We start from the raw sequence: 19,291 nt of genomic DNA, 5'->3' as shown, positions 1-19,291 counted from the left end.
GTGGCCACGGTCAGAGAAAGCGGATAGGACCCCATCTGCACTGGGGAGGCTAAGTGGCCCACAGGCAGACAGGGTGGCGGGCCACTACTCTCCCTAAGGACAAGGCCCCTCCCTGTGCTCGGCTGTGGCCGTTCGGGACCAGCGGGGACATGGTGGGGAGCGCCCTGGGCCTTTGCTTGGGCTGGGGCCACAGACCGGCTGTGGGACCCTGAGTGGGGTGTCAGGCCATCAAGCACCGTCCCCCAGGGGGATGGGAGCTGGCCCTGCCGCCCAGAAGTCCGCAGGCTCAGCGGAAGGGTGGTGGGGAAAGGTTTCCAGCAGGCTGAGGGCTGAGGGCTCCGACCTGAGTCCAAAGTGCAGTTCAGTCAGTTCCCAGAGGGCACCGCGCAGAGCCCCGCCGTCAGGAACGCAGGTCCCCAGGACCCCGGGTGAAGGAGGGCTCGGTGTGAGGTCGGCTCGGGAGAGCCTGCCCCGCTTGACAGAAGGTTGGCTTGCTCTTTAATCTGAGGACCGCTGTCCTCAGTGAGGGGCCCAGCCCGCTGCCCCGCCCTGCTGGCCACCATTTTCAGGGTGGTCCCTGCCCTCCGCCAGCACTGTCCTGAAGGGCCAGGCCCTTTCCCTGGCCTCCTCACCCCACGGGCACTCGGCCGCGGTCTGCAGTGGCAAAGGCTCTCTGGGGCACCTGAGCTGCCTGGAGCAGACGGGGACTGGCAGGTTGTGGCCACTGTTCAGGTCGGGGCTGCTGACCCCCGACGTGCTCGCTGTCCCTTGGGCCGACTCTCAGGCTGGCTAGGGGAGGGTCTTGGGGAGGTGGGTGATGGCGGGGAGCTCCGGGAGCGAAGGGTCCCCAGCGTCCGTGCGTGACCACCTGCCCGCCCGCCTCTTGTTGCAGATGGAAGAGAAGAGGAGAAAGTACTCCGTCAGCAGCGACAACTCCGACACCAGTGACTGTGAGTCCTTCCACTTGGGCTTCCAGCTGCGGAGGGCACCGCGGCTGCCTGGGGCCCTGCGCCTTAGCGCCGCTGTCCCCGCTTCTGCCCTGGCCTTCCCGTCGCCTCTGGGGCCTTTTCAAAGCCTGTGCCTGGCAGAGACAAAGCCAGCGCTGCTCCCATTGCTCTGGTGCCTCCGTAGCGCCACTGCCCAGCTGGTGGGAGTGGTAAGAGGACGCATACCCATCACTGCAGGCAGGCAGCAGGTGCTCAGTGAATGTTGGGTGAAGAAGCCCAGCCTTCACTGGCCATTGGCAGGGCCTCAGGCTGACCTGTTTGTGGGGCGTCATGTGCAGGGGAAATGGGGTTTAGAGGGCCTCCTGAGAACGTTTGGAGCCGAGAAAGGAGGGAGGTTGGTGCGTGCCTCCGTCTGCGGCGTGAGGCCACCGGGCAGCTCGTCCCAGATGGCCCAGGAAGCCAGGCCTGCCCGTGTCTGTTGAAGTAAGGAGACGCAGCTACCTTGTAGCCGCCAGGAGGATCCCACCCGCAGCGCTTGCTTTGCGGGAGGCCCAGCCGAGGAAGAGGCCGTTCTGCCAGGGCGCCGGGCCTGCACTGCTAGACCTGTGCATTCATGCATGTGGTGAACGAGTGGGCTTAGTGGGCTCTGCCAGGCCCCTCCTAGTTCCAAAAGCGCCACAGTCCCCCAAGAGCCCACGGAGTGATGCCTTAGGATGGTCAGTCAGGTCCCAGCCCCTCCACCTCCAGGCCTCACTGGCCTTCGGGCCTGGCTCTGTGACAGGAGGTCACAGCATCGGGCCTTCCACGGTGCCACACACGGCGCCACACACCGCGCGACCTGGCTCAGTAGAAACCAGAGCCACGTCCTCTGCTTCTAACGTTACTGTAGGCAGAGGAGCCCTTGGAGAGGGCCGGCACTGGCCAGGAAGGGTGTCCTGTGGCTGCATCAGGGAGGGACTGGGCCAGCCCTGTCGCTGTGCCCAGCCGTGACCACTGCTCCGTTTTGGCCAAAGCCTCGGGTCTCCCCATGGCCTTTCTTCCAGTTTCTTTGACACATAGGACAGAGGTCACAGTGCTGTAGTGCTGTGGTCTAGCAAGAGCCCTGGATCCTAGCAGTACAAGCTAGTGTTTCTGAGGACTCGCTGTATGTGGGGCCTTCACTCACAGACATTATAGCATTCCGTCAACCCTTGGAAGACAGTTTACCTCTGCCCCTGTGTTAGCTTCACGGGACTGTAACAAAGCACGTGAGGTAATTAGCTTTTAAGACGGAAGGTTTATTACAGGAGCTTTCAGTTCTTGATTGACTGGCCCCAGTGACCTAAAGACCTACTGGGAGGCTCCATCTCTTTACAGGCTACGGCGCCTCTCACAGGTCCCACCCTGGGGACCTTGGCGTTTGCAGTGGTGACAAGCTGGTCAAGAGTCTGGGATAGGTTTCAAGCCTGGTGGCCTCTGAGTCCACGTCAGGGCAACACTCCCTCCTGTCCTCTCTCTGAGCACTCCCTGGGTGCCATCGCGGAGTGTCACGAAGCCTGTAACTTGGGACAGGCTGGAGAGAGGCGGGAAGGACATGACCAAGGCAGAGAGTCCCAGAGAGGGCCGTAAGGGGTCGCGGGACCTGGCAGCCACCAGAGAGGAGGGGGCCTTGTGCCCACTGCTCAGTGGAGAAGCCGAGCTCTGGGCAGGGACAGCTGGTGCCCGAGGTCCGGAAGGCAGAGCCCCCCGGCCCGCAGGGCCTCTCACTGCCTCTTCTCTCCACAGGCCCCGCCACGTCCACGCCGGCGGCGCGATGCTCCAAACTGCCCGGCAACATCAAGCCGGGCTGGCCCCGGCAGAACGAGAAGAAGCCCTCCGAGGTGGGTGGTGGTGCGGTGGGCGGGCGTGGCGAGGGGCCTTGGCCGGAGGAGCCTGGTCACTTCCCTGCCCCTCCTCCCGCGACCTCAAGCTGTCGGCGTTGATCTGCGAGGGGAGCTTTCTAGGATCTTAAACAGGATAATGACACGGGCCGATGTTTTAATAAAAGGCCCCACCAGCTGCTGCTGTATGAGAGGGGGCTATTTGCAGTTCTTCCCAAGCAAAGGGGACTTCGGTGGCTTAGGGCTGGGTGGTAGCAGGGGAAGGCAGGAGGATCTGGGGGGAGTGGTGTGTGTTCCTGGAGATTGAGCCCTGTGGGATGCTCCCTCTGAGCTGCATCCCAGCCATATTTTATTTTTTATTTTGAAATGGTTTCACTAAGTTGCCTAGGGCCTTGCAGAGTTGTTGAGGCTGGCTTCAAACCTGCACTCCTGTCTCAGCCTCCCAAGTGCTGGGGGATGGCAGGTGTGTGCCGCTGTGCGCTGCCGGATTGGGGGTATTTTGGAGCCGGGATGTGCTGTGTTGAGCTGGAGTCGGGCTCCTCAGGTCGTGCGAGGAGTTTCTTAGCCATTGGTTGACAAGTCCCTGCACGTCTGGCCTTCCTGGCTCTGCCGCAAGTAGAGATGTGTGTTGGCCTCAGCATCTGTGGCATCAAGTCCTGTTGCTGCAGCCCCCGAGAAGGCCCGCTGTGGGTCCCCACCGCCTTGGGTCTTCACTGTTGGTGCCACTGGGCACGGATGGGCAGGGAGAACCTTGCGAGGTGGGCACTTCAGACCTGGCTCTTCCCCCAGCCTTTGGTGCTGGGAATGGAACCCAAGGGTGTTCTACCACTGAGCTACACCACCAGCCCTTTTTATTTTATTTATTTATTTGTGGTACTGGGGTTCCTGGAAACCCTTCTACTTCCAGGCTGCACTCCCAGGCCTATTTTTATACTTTTTTATTTGGAAACAGGGTCTCTTAAGCCAGCGCAGTCGGCTTCGAACCTGCGCGATCCTCCTGTTTCCACCTCCCAAGCGCGGGGATTACAAGCTTGCACCACCACACCCGGCTTATTTTTTTATTTTGAAACAGGGTCTAAGTTACCATGTGTGGACCTCAAACCCAAATCCAAATCCTCCCAATTAACAAAGCCAGGTGTGGTGGAGCACACCTGTAATCTGAGGACTTGGGAAACTGAGACAAGACCTTCATAGGTTCGAGGCTAGCCTCAGCAAGGTAGGAGACCTTGTTGCAAAATAAAAATAAAATAGGGGTGAGGTTGTAGCTCAGAGTTAGAATGCCCCTGGGTTCCATCCCCAGCACCCCAGATGCACATTTGCAAAAAGCACTTTTTATCATTAACACTGGCCCTGGATTCTCGGGACTTCTGAGAGCGCGGTCTCAGCCCTCTGTCGTAGGGTAGAGGAGGCTGAGCTTCCACAGCCGGACCACGTGTTTGCGGCTGGAGACCCCAGGGCGGGGTGCCCAGGCGAGAAGGGCCTTGGCCTGGGTGGGGGAGGACGTCCTTCCCAGCCCATCCCCCTTGCCTCCTGCCCCTCCCTACAGGGGCTGTCCCCTGGGGGGTCTTCCGCAGTGGCTTGCATTTGAAAAAGTACCCCGCCTCCAGGAGCTGCCTGGCATAGAACTCTCCTTGGGAGGTGGGGTGAGATCTTCCTAGACCTGAGGCCCCATCCCCCACCCGTGTCCTTGTGAGGCCCACCCTGGTGGGGGTGGGTAAGGATGGGCGGAGTTGTCTCTGGGAGTGCTCTCAGTGAGGAGGTGGGTAGGTTAATGCAGTTTAGTGCCTGGGGGGACCCTGGCCTCTGGGGTGTGTGGTCTCCCCAGCTGGAGACCCAGGGCCCCAGCTGCTGCGGCTGAGTTAGGACTAGGACGGCTGAAGCCGCCTTCACCACCCTTTAGTCTGGGGAGGCAGGCGCCCTGAGGCCGATCGATTGGGTCAGGCGGGTAAGCCAGGTGAGCTGGGGAGCGCTCAGGGCTGGCTCTTTCCCCTGCAGGCAGGGTGAGCCCACGCCCTGCTCCTCTGCAGCCCAGGCGGCCGTCCCTGGGTGGGAGGAGGGCCAGTTCCTGGGGCCCGGCTGCCATCTACACCAGGATCTGGCACAGCTGGGGAGAAACAGGTGTCCCGCCAAGGCTGAGAAGAAGGCGATTTGCATGGGGCAGAAAATTCCCCTGCCTCTTGGGTTTCCCAGCCCAGAGCCTTTGTGCTGGGGCCTGGCTGCTTGGGCGGGCCCAGACCTGGAGCCTCTGCAGGGGGCGTGCAGCGACACCTCCCCCTCCAGCCCTTGGGCAGCAGGAGGCCGCCTGGCCAGGCCACGCCTCCACCCACAGCTGGCTGGAGCTCTCGAGGTCTCCTCTCCCCCAAGTGAGGAGGTTGAGCCATGGCCGGCATAAATCCCCAGTTATCGCGGGGCAGAGAAAGAGCCGTCAATGAAAGCTTCCAAGTCATTTGGCTCAGGAGAGGGCAGAGAGGAATGCGAGGACTTGGCTGCGAGCGCCTTTCCACTAAATTGCACTAAATCTGCTCGCTGGACTGCTCTTTTTTTCTTAATGGGCTGCGAGGGGAGGGCCTTTATGGGCTTCCCGGCGTGGGGCCGAGGGCTTTGGGCACGCTGGTAGAAAGCACAGTGCCCCTGGGGCAGCCATCGGGCTGGTCCCTGGTGGGAGGCTTGCAGAGCCCCGCGTGCTGCAGAGCCCCAGGGCCATGGCGCACTTGGGCTCCTCGCTAAGTGTGGACCGTGATGGGCAGGATTGGAGGCCGCCGTCTTAAACCCATCACTGGGTCGTGACTGGGGTTGGGCTTCACAAGACACACAGGGCACCCTGAGCTGCCATCAACGGTGCCCTTACCAGTGCTCCCTGGGTGCCCATCAGGGAGTCTCCTGAGCACCCTGTGAGGTACCCCAGGGCCGAAGAGTGCTGGCCGGGAGTCAGGACCCTGGACAGGGCTGTGATCTGAGGGCCCAGCATCCCCTCTGGCCTTACTCAGCCCCTGCCTCAGCCCAGGAAGCTGAGCTCAGGACTGAAACCTGCCCCTGACCCTGGGACAGGACCCCCTGGCCTCGTGAAAGGTGAGGTGAGCCGTGCCAGGGCTGCCTTCCTCTCTTTCCTCTGCTGCTTCTGGGGTCCCTACAAAGCTGAGATAGGAAGGAAGTGCAGGGTCGTGGCCCGAGGAGCTGGCTTTAGTGTGTAAGTTCTGCTAGCGGCTTGGGTCTCTGGCCTGGCCGCTCTTACAAAATAATAAAGTAGCCATTGACTCTTCAACCAGGTGAGATCCCGTTTCAGAATAGGGCTGGAGATGTAGAATGCTGCTGGGCTCCATTTCCAATACCAAAAAAGTAAACAATAGGGCTGAGAGTATAGCTTAGAGGTAGAATGTCCCTGCTCCCTGGGTTCAACCTCCAATATCACAAAAATAAATAGAGGATACCACCAACACTGGGCCTTACCGATCCCACCATGAGATAATCTGGGAGTGTGGCCCAGGCACCTGTACTTTGCCAACACGGCTGGGGGTCTGGGTTCCCGCCATCTGCCTTAGGTCATCGTTGCTGGCTTGAGGTTCCCTTCAGGAAGTTGGCTGAGTCTGTGACCTCAGCAGAGGCAGCCAGCGTGGGCACCCTGCCCTTCTTGTAGGTGCTAGGCGCTTGGGGGTTCTGCCCAGCCCGGCGAGGCCTGCAGCAGTGTTTGGGAAGAGGAAGCCAGCCTCAGTCTGTTGGAGGCTGTGTCTCCCTCAGGCCTGGGCAGAGAAGCTGCTGGAGGACAGGCCAGCAGGGGGCTCCCCGTAGGCCCCTGGAGAGGGAGGGCTGCGTGTTCAGGAAGTCAGCCTCCCCAGAAGTCATAGTGGGCAGAGACGTGCCAATGCTGAGATCCTCCAGCATTTGCGAATGCCCAAGAGGCCGAGCTTAGCGCCCCAGCCCATGCCCTGCCCGGCCGCGTCCTGGAAAGCTCAGGCCTTGCCACCGTGGGGCTCTGTGCGCCTTGGCAAGTGACCGTCATTGTAGACACTCCTGGGCCCTGCCACGGAACTTCTGCTCTGCAGATGTGACCATCCCTTCTGGGACCACCCTGAGGGGGAGCCCTGGCTGACCCCGGAGCAGGCAGGGTGGAAGTCGGGGTCCAGCTGTTGGGGCCCTGGTGACAAATTGGTATGTCCCTCTGGAGGGGATACGTGGGTTCTTTGCATGTCCCTCTAGGGCCTTGCCAGATGCCCAGCTCCTTGTCCTCAGGGACAGGGACTGGGGGAAAGGTGGCAGCAGCCTCAGCTGCCAGCGCAAGGGTGTCCCCAGACCCAGCGTCCTCCCGCACTTCTGATACAGATGTCCCTCCAAAATTGGCAGTGACTCCTGGCAAGACCCAGGCTATTTATTTATTTATTTATTTATTTATTTATTTATTTATTTTGGTACTGGGGCCCCAGGGACATTCTACTTGCCCAGCCATATTTTTTAATCTTTATTTATTTATTTATTTGGTTCTGGAGATGGGACTCAGGGATGTTGTACCTCCGAGCTACACCCCCAGCCCTATTTTTTTAGTCTTCTTTTAATTTTTGAAACAGGGTCTCACTAAGTTGAGAAGGGCCTTGCTAAGAAGCTGAGGTGCCCGAGAACTGTGATCCTCCATTCTCAGCCTCCCCATGCTTTCTTTTTATTTATTCATTTATTCATTTATTCATTTATTCTTGCAGTACTTGGGATTAAACCCAGAGGCATTCTGCCTCCAAGCCATACCCCCAGCCTGATATTTTATTCTTTATTTTCACTAAGTTACAGAGGGCCTCACTAAGCAGGTGAGGCGTCCAGCGAAGCTGCAGTCCTTTCTGTCTCAGCCTCCCCGTACTGGATTTATAGGCGTGTGCCTCCACGTTTTAAATCTGAGCCCTTCCACCCTGGGAGGAGGGGAAGGCAGAGCCTGGCTGGCTTGTATTGGGCTCAGAACCACAGGATAAAATAGGAGGCGTTCCGGGAAGGTTGGAGGTGTCACCCAGAGGTTTGGGACAACAGGTCCGTATTAAAACAGTGCTGGGTATGTTGCAGTGATGTGCAAGGTACTCCGAAACTTGGGAGAGAACTCGGGGGCCTCCCCAGGCAGGTGCTGCACCTCCGCGGCCTGACCTCCAGCCGCTGGGGGAGGGTGCCTCTGGGGGCAGCGCCTCTGCTCTGAGCCGGCCGCGTGGGGGCAGAAGCCACCTCAGCGGCTCGCAGCTGCGCCCGCTGGCTGGAAAGGACGCCCAGCCTCTGGGACTTGTCTTGCAAAAGAAATGTGTGTAATAAGTTCTCTTTAAGAGCAGGAGGTGCTGTTCTCCTCATGAAAATAAAAGAAAGCAAAGTTGAGTGGGGTTTTTCTTTTTCTTTTTAAGAATCTGACCAACTAGCCTAGTGGGAGCGTGAAACGGCACCGGCGTCTGCGCCCAGGGCCCTCCTCTGCCATTCCAGATCTGGTTTTAACTACAGGTCTGCTCTTGGCTCAGACGTTCTTTATCATGTTGCAGCCCAGAGAAGCTTATTTAAAAGATTGATATGTGGCTGGTTTGCAGAGAAGAGCTGCTGTGGTTAAGAACAGGACACCTCGGACCAGTGCTTTAACCTCTTTGAGTTTCAGTCTCTACATCTGAACGCCGAGGGCAGCACCAGTCGGGGAGACTGTACAAAAGGCACCCAGCAGCCGGGCATGGTGGCACACACCCGTAACCTCGACCTGGAAGACTGAGGCAGGAGGATGGCAGATTCTACCACTGAGCTACACCTCCAGCCCTTGTTTATCTTTTTTGTAGTTTTGAAACAAGGTCTCACTGAGTTGGTGAAGAGCTTGCTAAGTTGTTGAGGCTGATCCTCCTGTCTCAGCCTCCCAAGTCCTGGAATTAGGATTTCCCAAGTTGCCCGAGATGGCCCAGAATTTGCAGTCCTCCTGGCCCTCCGGAGTAGCTGGGATTGCAGGCGCCACCGTGTGTGCGTTACGCAGTGCCCCAGCTGGGCGCTGTATGGACGGTAGAGACGTGTAAGATATGTAGTGTCGGTCTTTGTGCAGCTTATTAGAGGAGATGGACATTAAGCAGAGTCACAGCCATGATCAGATCGTGACTGGGATGAGGGCCTGGGCCTTTCCTTCAACAACCCAGCTTCCTCTTGGTGCCTGTCAGTCAGGGCTCTGAGCAAAGGCAGCCGAGATCACTCAGGTTCCCAGATGAGGTGCCCAAGCAGCAGCCGCCGGCCACAGCGTCACGTGCTGACCCTCCACCCGCTGCCCGCCTGGCCACGAGGTGCAGCCACACGGGGAATCGCCTCTTGTCGTCACCAGCTTTTGGAGAGCACGGGGTCCATGACTACTTTCTTTTTTCTCTTTTCTCTTTTCCCTTTTTTTTTTTCTTTTTTTTTGTGGTACTTGGGGTGGAACCCAGGGGCATTCTACCGCCAAGCCACACCCCCCAGCCCTATATTTTTTTCTTTATTTTGAAACAGGGTCTCACTGAGTTGCAAAGGGCCTCACTAAATATCTGAGGCTGTCCGCAAACCACGATCCTCCCGTCTCAGCCTCCCAAGTGCTGGAATTACAAGCGTGCACCACCACGCCAGGCTCATGACTACTTTCTTACAGAGCCTGTTTTCAGTTCTTCTTGGGGAGATAGGCGTAGAAAGCTAGACTTGTGGATGGTGGAAGTCTTCCATCTTGGGAGAAACAGCTGCAGGCCAACCCAGATGTGTCCCGGGATATCCCTGCCTCTGGGCTGAGCCGGCCCTCAGCCTTTTCAAGCCTGTGCCAGCCTCCCTGGCACTCAGGCTAGTTATCCAATTAGTTTGTGGCCTTTAAACATCCTTCTTACTGTTGGGAGAAGTTACAATTAATATCTCCCAAGTAGCTCAACAGAACTTGGTTGCTAGGCAGCGGACCTTTAAAGACAATTTGTCGATTTCTGCCAAAAGAGAGAGGAGTAGTAAACATTCGCGCTCTAAGGAAACGGCCTGTTTTCCAGCTCCTTGCTCGCCTGCCACGGCACGAATCCCATTCACCAGTGTCCATTTTATTCTCTATTTAGTTCTCATAAATCATTCAGAGGAGTTTTAGGAGAATCATGAAGTCTTTTCCAAACCTAATCCCCGGCCATTCAAAACGAAGAGATGTTTAGGTTACAAATGGACTGACTGCCCTATAAGCGGTCAGGTTTTATATCAGTGCACAGAGACTGCCTTGGGAAGGTACCAGTGCCCAGCTGCTGTGCCATGGGGCAGACAGGTACCACAAGGGGACCTGGCTGATGTGTGGGGACATCTTGAGTCAGTCTGGCAGGCACAGTGGGGCACGCCTGGAATTGTAGTACTTGGGAGGCTGAGATGGGAGGATTGCAGGTTCGAGGACAGCCTCAGCAACTTAGTGAGGCCCTGTTTCAAAACAGAAAGTAAAACAGGGCTGGGGGTGTAGCTCAGGTAGAACACCCCCAAGGTTTCATCCCCAGAAACCCCCACACACATACACACTCTAGAGCTCGAGTCCGGCAACACGTTAGTACCAAGCCTGTGCGTACTGTTGGGCCCCACCACGGCCTCCCCAAGTGGCAGTCCTCGCTCTCCGCTGAGAAGGACACAGCAGGAGTCCAGGCCAGAGGCGGAGGCTTGGTCAAGGCTTCCTGGAGCAGGCACAGGCAGGACTGAGACTTAAAGGCCCCCTCAGGTGAGGGGGAAGGCCCCAGGCAGGGTCTTCTACCCGTGTGCGCAGTGCCTGGAGACCGCGGGGCTCACACCGCGCAGCGGGCCCTGGACTTCAGCTGCGAGCTCTGGAGAGGCATGCAGCTTGCCAAGGCGCTTCAGATTTGCAGGTTCCCCTTGGGGACGCCACCTGACTGGCTGCAGACTGGTTGTAGGGCACCGGGCCACAGCCCAGGGCCCAAGGGAGGCCAGGGGAGGCACCTGCTGGGGCCAGGGCACCTTTGGCCTGCACTCTTACCACTTCCGACCTGGAGACCTGGTGTGCCGTCACGAATCCCAGTTCTAGGTTTCTCAGCTCTGAATGAGAGTGGAGATAGTATCTACCGCCCAGAGTCAGTGTAGCGACTAATAAGTTAATTTTAAGAACAACTCTTAAGTCAGGCATGGTGGCGCATGCCTGTAGTCCCAGTACTTAGGTGGCTGGGACAGGAGGATCCCAGCTTTCAGGAACAGCTTCTGCAAGTTAGCAAGACCCTGTTTAAAAGTAAAATAGGGCAGGGCGTGGTGGGCACGCTTGTAATCCCCGCGCTTGGGAGGCGGAGACAGGAGGATCGCGCAGGTTCGAAGCCAGCCTCACTGGCTTAAGAGACCCTGTTTCCAAATAAAAAATATAAAATAGGTCTGGGAGTGTAGCCCAGAGGTAGAAGGGTTCCATTTCCAGTACCACCAATAGATAAATAGATAAATAGATAAAATAAAATAGGACTGGGCATGGCAGCACACACTTGTCATCCCAGCATTTGGGAGGCTGAAACGGAAGGATCATGGTTCGCAGAGACTCAGCTACTTACGAGGCCCTTTGCAACTCAGGGAGACCCTGTTTCAAAATAAAGAATAAAAAATCAGGCTGGGGGTGTAGCTCAGAGGTAGAATGCCCCTGGGTTCCATCCCCAATGCCACAATAAATAAATAAATAAATAAATAAATAAATAAATAAATAAAGTAAAACTAAAGTAGGGCTGGGGGTGTGGCTCTAGGTAGATGCCTCTGGGTTCAATTCTCAGTACCCTCCCTCCACAGAGGACAGTTCTGACACTCTTGGCCACTCCGTGGTCTCCGACAACTGGTGCCACACCGCTACCCTCCGTGGGCTTGTGAGGCTCCTCCCTGAAGGCCATTAGGGTGCAGTCACCTGTGCCCCAAGTGACCCAGGACAAAACTTGGGCCGCTCTTAGAACCAGACTCTTGTCTCTCCCAAGTCTCCCCGGCTCCAGGCCACTCTGGGGGCCCCTCACCGGGGCCCGGTCCTTTTGCGGGGCCCGTAGAGTAATAACTCAGCCCCTGTCCTGCTGGGCCTCACAGTCTCCAGCGGCCACAGCAGGGTGAGGCTCCCCCAGCAAGAGGGGGTTGCCGAAGGGAACCCCCACGGCGCCTGCGCCTGACACGAACTCTAGATGAGCTCTTACCGCTTGCTAATAAGATATGCAAATTATCAGGGCTGTGAAGTCTCAGCCACCTTCCATCTTCTGTTTAATTAGCATTTAATCGTAATCTGATTTTAATTTTTTTCACACTGGCACCCTAATTAAATGTTAGGGTGTTAGTCTTAACAATTAAATTATATTGGCAAATAGAGTCTTCGAGAAACTTGACCTTTTCCAAGCCGGGGCCTCTTGCTGGATGCCGCCGTTAATTAGATTCGGCGGGATGCTCGGAGGCCCGTGGGCGCTCCACTCACTCGGTTAGTCCTAAATTCCAGAGGCGCACGGGGCGGGTCCGCGGACGCTGGCTAGCAGGAGCTCGGGATGGGATGATGGGCGCAGCCTGCTGTACCCGGCACAGGGCAGCCCTGCCGACCTCAGGCAGGAGCGGGAGCTGGAGGTCTCCTGGCGTGCTCCTGGAAGGGGCTGCTCTGGTTCGCTTGTGTGAGTTCTTCCTTGGCGTGGTGCTCTGGGGAGGCGGCCCCCGGGTGCGGCGTCTCATGGGCCGCCCTCAGGGCCGGCCGCGGAGGCGGGAGGCATGGCCGGTGCCTGCTGGCAATGGCTTTGGAGATGGTTCTGGGTGAAGTGGCGCCAGACTGAACAGGGAGAGAAGCGGCTGCCCCCGAGTGAGCAGGGACCCGGGAGCCCGTCGGGGTAGCCTGGTGGCTGGCTCCACCGAGAGGGCTCCCCTCCGCCCCTCGCACTCCAACGGCTGTAGCGCAGGGTCCTGCCCAGTGGGGCGTGGGGTTCCGGCCCTCCAGGGACTTGGGGGGCCTGCCCCGCGGGAAGCCGCTCTCGAGGGGTTGGTACCTTATGCTCTTTTATACCTCCTTGCGCTCCCGGCTGCCGGTCTTTGTTTGTTTTGGTACTGGAGATTGAACCCAGAGCCGTTCTACCTCTCAGCCACACTCCCTGCCTTCTTTTATTTTGAAACAAGGTCTCACTAAGTTGCTGAGGCTGGCGTGGCACCTGTGCGCCTCCTGTCTCTGCCTCCCAAGGACTGGGGTTCCAAGCATGCGCCACGGCGCCCTGCTGGCCTGTGTCTTTCTGTAGGCCAGGCCAGGGCAAACTCAGCGCCTCAGCTCCCTGGACCGACGTGTGTGGCGTGCACAACGTGTGCGGTGTCCAGATGTGCTGTCCTTCGTGGCCTTGTGTCGGTCCCTCCGTCCTGTTCCTCAGTGAGCCTGCAGAAGGGCCGCTCGGGGCACAGTTCCTCCCCTCCTCCCCTCCCGGCCGAGAGCAGACGCCCAGGCAATCCGGACCAGTCCCCCCTCTCGCCCCTGGCAGGTGTTCCGGACAGACTTGATCACGGCCATGAAGATTCCGGACTCATACCAGCTCAGCCCGGAGGACTACTACATCCTGGCGGACCCGTGGCGACAGGAATGGGAGAAAGGCGTGCAGGTGCCGGCCGGGGCCGAGGCCATCCCAGAGCCCGTGGTGAGGTGAGCTAGGCGGCCGCTCCCGGGGAGGGGCCTGCAGTCTGGGTTCCGTCCGCCTGCCTGTCGCGTGCTCAGTTCTCTTGCCGAGCAGACCATTGAGTGCTCTAGAGGTGCGGCCGCTCAGCTGTGAGGCTCTGGGCCGGCATCACCCTGTCCATTGTGACCTTGGGGCGGAAGTGCAGTATCTGGGCCTCTGTTTCCTGGTCTTTGAAACGGGAATGGCACCCATGGTACCTGCCTCGAGTGGTCGTGGGGAGGGCGTAGGGAGACGAGGCCTGGCGCCGCGGGTATGAGAGCGGCCTCTAGGCTGCAGCCCCCGCCAGCTCCTCGCGGGAGACTGACGCAGTCCAGCAGAGGCAGGCTCCGGACCGTCACTGCCCCTGAGCCTGGGGTGCGGATGCCCGCCCTTCTCTCCTTCCTTTCTTCTTTGGTTTGGCCTTTCTCTGTAGGTCTTTCCTCTACTCGCCTAGGGCCATGCCCATCTCCCACTTAAACTCCATCTGTTTTTAGATAGTTTGTTTGTTTATTTATTTATTTATTTATTGGTGCTGGAGATTGAACCTAGGAACATTCTCTGAGCTACACACCAGCCCTATTTTTATTTTTTTATTTTGAAACAGGGCTTTTCTAAGTTTCAGGGAGCCTCACTGAATTGCTGAGGCTAGCACAAACCTGCCACCCTCCTGTCTCAGCCTCCCAAGGTCTGGGATGACAGGTGTCACGCCCGGCGGCGGCGGCAACAACAGCGGCTGAGCTGAGGATGCAACCCGGGGCACTCCACTCGAAGCCACGCCACCAGCCCTGTTTTTTCAAGTTGAAATGGGCTCACTGAGCTGCTGAGGTTGGCCTCCGGCCCATGCTCCTCCTGTCTCAGCCTCCCCAGGCTTCTTTTAATGAACTCTTACTCTTTTTCTTTTTTGCGGTACTAGGAATTGAACCCAGGGGCATTCTACATCTGAGCTACCTATCGTTTATTCTTTATTTTGAAACAGGATCTCACTAAGTTACAGAGAGCTTCCCTAAGTAGCTGAGGCTGGCAGTGAACCTGTGGTCCTCCTGTCTCAGCCTCCCAAGTACCAGGATTACAGGCGTGTCCACCACGCCCGGCTTGAGCTCTATGGGGAGAGTTGGCGGCCCCGCACGGTTGGTTCTCAGGAAGCAGCTGTCCCCAGCCCGAGGAGGCTGCTCTGCCAGTGCCCGTGCTGGAAGGAGTCCATGCCGGGCTTCACAACCTTCTGGTCTCGTGGAGCAGAGACACCCCTGGGTGCTCCTATTAGGACATGGCCCTGCCGTAGGCATCTTCCCTCCACTGCAGACTTCCAGGCCTTTTGCACCGTGGAGGCCCCTCAGGGCAGGGGCCTGGCCCTGGGCCCCTGCCCTCCACCTTGGGTTATCGGCCGCTCCTTTCTGGCCGGGCCTCCCCTTGCTGCTGCTGTGCACTATGCAGGCCAGGCTTGGGGCAAAGGTCACAGCTGTCCCCTCTCGACACTTGCCACCGCACCTGAGCCCTGGCACGGACACCAGGAGCCTGCCTCACGCCAGCCCTGTGCTGGCCAAGGGCTCCCGGCCGAGGTGGGCTTGGCCCTGTCTCACTCTGGGCACTGGACGTAGGGGTGGGCCCTGCGTCCTGCTGTGGCTCCAGAGGGCTGTAGTGGGGCTCTCTGAGAATCAGGGTTGCCCTGAGCCTTTCTGGGATGCCCGGCCCCACTGGGCGTGTGTGCCTGATGCCTGAGCCAGCTGGAGGCTGGATTGGCTATTCTCCACACCCCGCGCGGGGCCAGCGACATGGCTGAGACTCTGGCCACTTTCACACCCTCGCCGAGGCAGACTGAAATCCCCTCCTGGACCATCTGGGCTGGGTCCCTCCTCCATGAAGCCGGGCAACACCAGCGCCTGCCCCGAGGTGCGGTGGTGAGGACTAAAGGATAATACATACCCCACGTTGTCGCCACTGGCGCCAGGACCCAGGCAGCGGGAAGGAGCGGGCCACTGCTGGACCAAGAGGACTGTCCTTCTCCGGCCTGGCCCGGCAGCCTGTCCTCTGCACTTGGAGTCAATGTCAGGTGGTTCCAGAAACTTCCGCGAGCCTGGGTTATTAACTGCGGATGTCCCCGCACCAGGAGCGTGGCTGCAGACGGCCCATGCTGCGCGCTCTGTTGACTACCATGGCCTCCCGAGCCACATTCTCAGCTCACGTGTGGCTGTGCAGGGTGACCCAAGCCAGGCACTCCGGCCTGGCTGTGGTTGGAGAGGCTATGCCGGGGTGGGGAAGGGCATTTTCTTTTTTTCTTTTACTTTTTCTTTCTTTTTTTTTTGGGGGGGGTGGGGGGCTGTATTGGGGATTAGTAGCTGAGGTTGGCCTCGAACCTGGGATTCTCCTGTGTCAGCCTCCCAAGTACTGGGATTACAGGTGTGTGCCACCATGCCCTACTGGGAGGGGCGTTTCCTAGCCCAGCTCCCTGTGCCCCTCCTCTGGCCCTGGTTGTCTCCCACAGTCTCGAGCTCTGCGGCAGCCCCTCGCCTTGGCCCTAGGGTTTCTGCGTGAGCCGCAGACATTCGCCTGCTCATGTTTTAGTCTCACAGAGCGCGGCCCCCGTTTCACAGAGGAGGAAGTTGGGAAATTCTGGGGCATTTCCTGCAGGGCCCCTGGGGCCTGGTGGGCCAGGCCCAGACATCGCAGGCCCTGGGCTGCCCCTGAGTGAGGGATATCCCTCGGCCCTCCCCCACCTACGGTTCCAGTGCCCTCTGCTGCTCCCTCCCGGCCTGTGGTGCCAGTCTCTGGGCGAGGACCTGTGCTGCACCCTGGCATAGCATGGAGGGCCGAGCCCTTCCTCCCCAGTGGGTCTCAGCCCAGCTGTTCCCCTCCCAGCTGCTGCAGCTGTGTCTGTGGCTCCAGCTGTAAGGTCAGTCCACGCCTGGCAAGAGAACTCCCCCATTGTGAGCCAGGGAAAAGCTGTTGGCCCCGGACACGCCCCGGCTCCCGGAGGGAGGGCCGTGCTCAGCCCCAAAGGTCTGGCGGGCAGGCAGGTGTGGGTGGTGTTGTGCAGAGCGGCCAGACCCCGGCGCAGCGTATGCTTAGGGCACAAACAGAGCTGGATCGTGACAAAGTGACAGGCTGCGCTCGGAAAGGAGGTGGAATGCGAGTGGCAGCCCCTGGGGCGAGGCAGCGTGTTGACGGAATCGGGGTGAGTGCTGCTTACCCGGGGCTGCGGGCCCCTGGTCAGGGACCGGTGCCAGCCCTGCGCCACCTCGGGCCCTGCCCTCCTCCGCAGAGCCCGCGCTGAGTCATGGCCCCTGGCAGGCCTGCCTCCGACCCCAGGAGGCCTCCCGGGCAAGTGAGGGGCCTCTCGGCCTGGCAGGGCTGGCCAGATGGAGGCCAGGCTCCCTGGCGGTAACCATGACAACCGGCGGGGGTGGGAGCTGGCATTTTGGTAGGTGGTGTTTTTTTTCTTTCTTCTTTCTGGTGCTGAGGATCAAACCCAGCGCCCCTGCGCGTTAGGCAGGCCCACCTCAGAGCGACCCCCGGGCCTTTGCATTTTATCTTGGGACAAAGTCTCTTGAAGCTGCCGAGGCTGGTCTCAAACATGAGCTCCTTCCGCCTCAGCCTCCCAAGTATTTGGCATCTGGGCAAGTTGGCGTCTCACCACGCCTGGCTGAGAGCTGGTGTTTTGAATGGGCACCAGGATCCGAGAGGCTCTGGGTAGCTGAGCTGGGCGGATGCCGCCCCCTCTGAGGCAAGACTGCCCCTTAGGTTCCATTTCAGGAATAGAGAGGTGACATCCAGGGTCTACATACACACACACGCACACACACACTGCTCACCATGTGCCAGGTGCTTCTCTGAGCTCGCACACAGTGGTCCTTGGGGGTCCTCTCACTAGCCCTATAGACTAGGTACTGTTGTTGTTAGCCCGTAGAGGGAACATTTTGGTGGCGGGCTGGGCCATGTCTGCACCTGCAGCCAGGACCCCTGCAGGCTGCTCAGAGGCAGGGCCAGGGCCCCCAGGGAAGGGAGCTGGGGGCGCTCCTACTACCATAGCAGGTGTATCTTCGCGTACTGGGGATGCAGCCCCTGGTGTTGGGGGTCAGGCATGTAACACCAGTGAGATGCTTGCAGTCCCCGTGTACTGTACCCGGGGAGGGGCAGGCACGCGGGCAGTTCCGGTGGCAGTGGCCTTTTGTCTGGGACGCGTTGCCCTGGCTGAAGCCTTGGAACTGGCTAGGGCTCCTATTTCCGCAGGCTCAGCTCTCCGCAGGCTGTTGGGTCAGGGATTCTGAAGGTGTGTCCATCCCTGGCTCCTCCCCAGCCAGGAGGGTGATTTTATGTTGACGGACACAGAATGCAGCGGGCTCTGTCCCACTTATCCCCAAGTGGCTGGCACAGGGCATTGCCCAGGACAGCACTCCAGGCACCTCCTGCTGGCTCAGGCAGGACGCACCCACCCAGGGAGCTTTAGCTGCTGCGGCCCAGATGCCCTCGTGGGAGGGCCGTGGGGGTGCCAGGTGGCCAGGGTGGGTGTGTGCAGTGAGCCTGGGCAGTCTGCCCCAGAGCCCTCCGTGTCTCTGCAGGGTTGGCAAGTAGATGGAGGAGGTGGGCCCTGCGGGGCTTCAAAGCGTCACACCGCACACTCAGCCACCGGCAGCTCCGCCGCTCGGTCGCCCCTCCCTGGGGCCTCCCTGGGGCCTCCCTTCACGACACCCCTCTTGGTCCCCTAGGCTCCTCCCGCCGCCGGAAGGCCCCATGCCACAGGCGTACAGCCCTGCCCCGGGTGAGGGCTCGCAGCCTGAGTGGCCAGAGGGCAGCCGCTACGACCTGGACGAGATTGACGCCTGCTGGCTGGAGCTGATCAACGTGGAGCTCAGGGAGATGGGTAGGTAGCAGGGCGCCTGGACGCGCCCCCGGCGGAGAGGGCGGCTCCGTCCTCGGCCCAGCGCACTCACCAGCAGCCCGTAGGCAGCAGGGCGCCCGGACGTGCCCCGGCGGAGAGGGCAGCTCCGTCCTCGGCCCAGCGCGCTCACCACCAGCCCGCAGGGCAGCCGGGAGGATGGGTATAACTGCATCCTGGGCTTCTGCAGCCGGCAGGTGGGGCAGTATAGCATGGGGCCCGCGGGTTCCTGGGAGAGGTGTTGGGGTGCCAGCGCCGTAAGAATAAGCGAGTGCACCGGGGGCCTTGCTAATGCCCAGGAAGGACCAGCGTCCGAGGCCCCGCATAGCACGAGCAGCGGATCCTCCACGGAGCTGGCTGTGTCTCCAGGGTGCCCCGTGTCACGTACGCAGACACACCTGTACTGTGCGCACAGGCCCCCGTCTACAGTGAGACCCCATGCCCATTCGGTCCTCACAGCATGGAGCCCGGGCCCAAGGGAAGTGTGCTGTTCCCCAGGCGCACAGTGGCTGAGCAGACCCCGCAGAGCCCTGCCCTGGCTTCCTGCGCCGGCCTGTGACGCTGTGCCCCGCGCTTCTCTGCACAGAGAGGCCTGAGCTGGACGAGCTGACCTTAGAGCGGGTGCTGGAGGAGCTGGAGACTTTGTGCAACCAGAATATGACACGGGCCATCGAGACGCAGGAGGGGCTGGGCATTGAGTACGACGAGGACGTGGTCTGTGACGTCTGCCGCTCCCCCGAGGGCGAGGACGGCAACGAGATGGTCTTCTGCGACAAGTGCGACGTGTGTGTGCACCAGGTGGGCAGCGCCGCAGGCCGGGCCACCGCAGGGAGGGAGCGATGGCCGGCGCCTCGCAGTGCCAGGGACACGGGGCCCCCTGGCTCAGCCCTGCCAGCCAGGCTTGAGCAAATGCCACCGGCTTTGGTACTGGGAATTGAACCCTGAGGCATTCTGCCTCCAGCTGCACCCAGCCGGTTCTGTTTTTCTTTTTTTTTCTTTAGGTGGTAATGATGCCCAGGGGCATTCTAACACCAA

The 19,291-nt window shown here is 59.6% G+C and overlaps 1 protein-coding gene across 2 annotated transcripts in view; it reads left to right on the top strand.

Annotated features, from left to right (window-relative positions):
• Nucleotides 1-892: 892 nt before the first annotated feature.
• JADE2 (jade family PHD finger 2) overlaps nucleotides 893-19,291 on the top strand; it is a gene marked incomplete at both ends in the record, with an annotated part of 37,161 nt that continues 18,762 nt past the window's right edge. For both annotated transcript variants that reach the window (XM_080699113.1, XM_080699112.1), the window contains 5 exons: nucleotides 893-950; nucleotides 2,712-2,806; nucleotides 13,216-13,373; nucleotides 18,087-18,241; nucleotides 18,843-19,054. In XM_080699113.1, the coding sequence (XP_080555239.1) occupies nucleotides 893-950; nucleotides 2,712-2,806; nucleotides 13,216-13,373; nucleotides 18,087-18,241; nucleotides 18,843-19,054 (678 nt within the window). The remainder of the gene's footprint in view (nucleotides 951-2,711; nucleotides 2,807-13,215; nucleotides 13,374-18,086; nucleotides 18,242-18,842; nucleotides 19,055-19,291) is intronic.

Source organism: Muscardinus avellanarius (genome assembly GCF_963383645.1).
Source record: "Muscardinus avellanarius genome assembly, chromosome: 7".
Classification (NCBI taxonomy): domain Eukaryota; kingdom Metazoa; phylum Chordata; class Mammalia; order Rodentia; family Gliridae; genus Muscardinus; species Muscardinus avellanarius.
The sequence above is the reverse complement of the archived record's forward strand: the minus strand, read 5'-3'. Positions and strand labels throughout refer to the sequence as shown.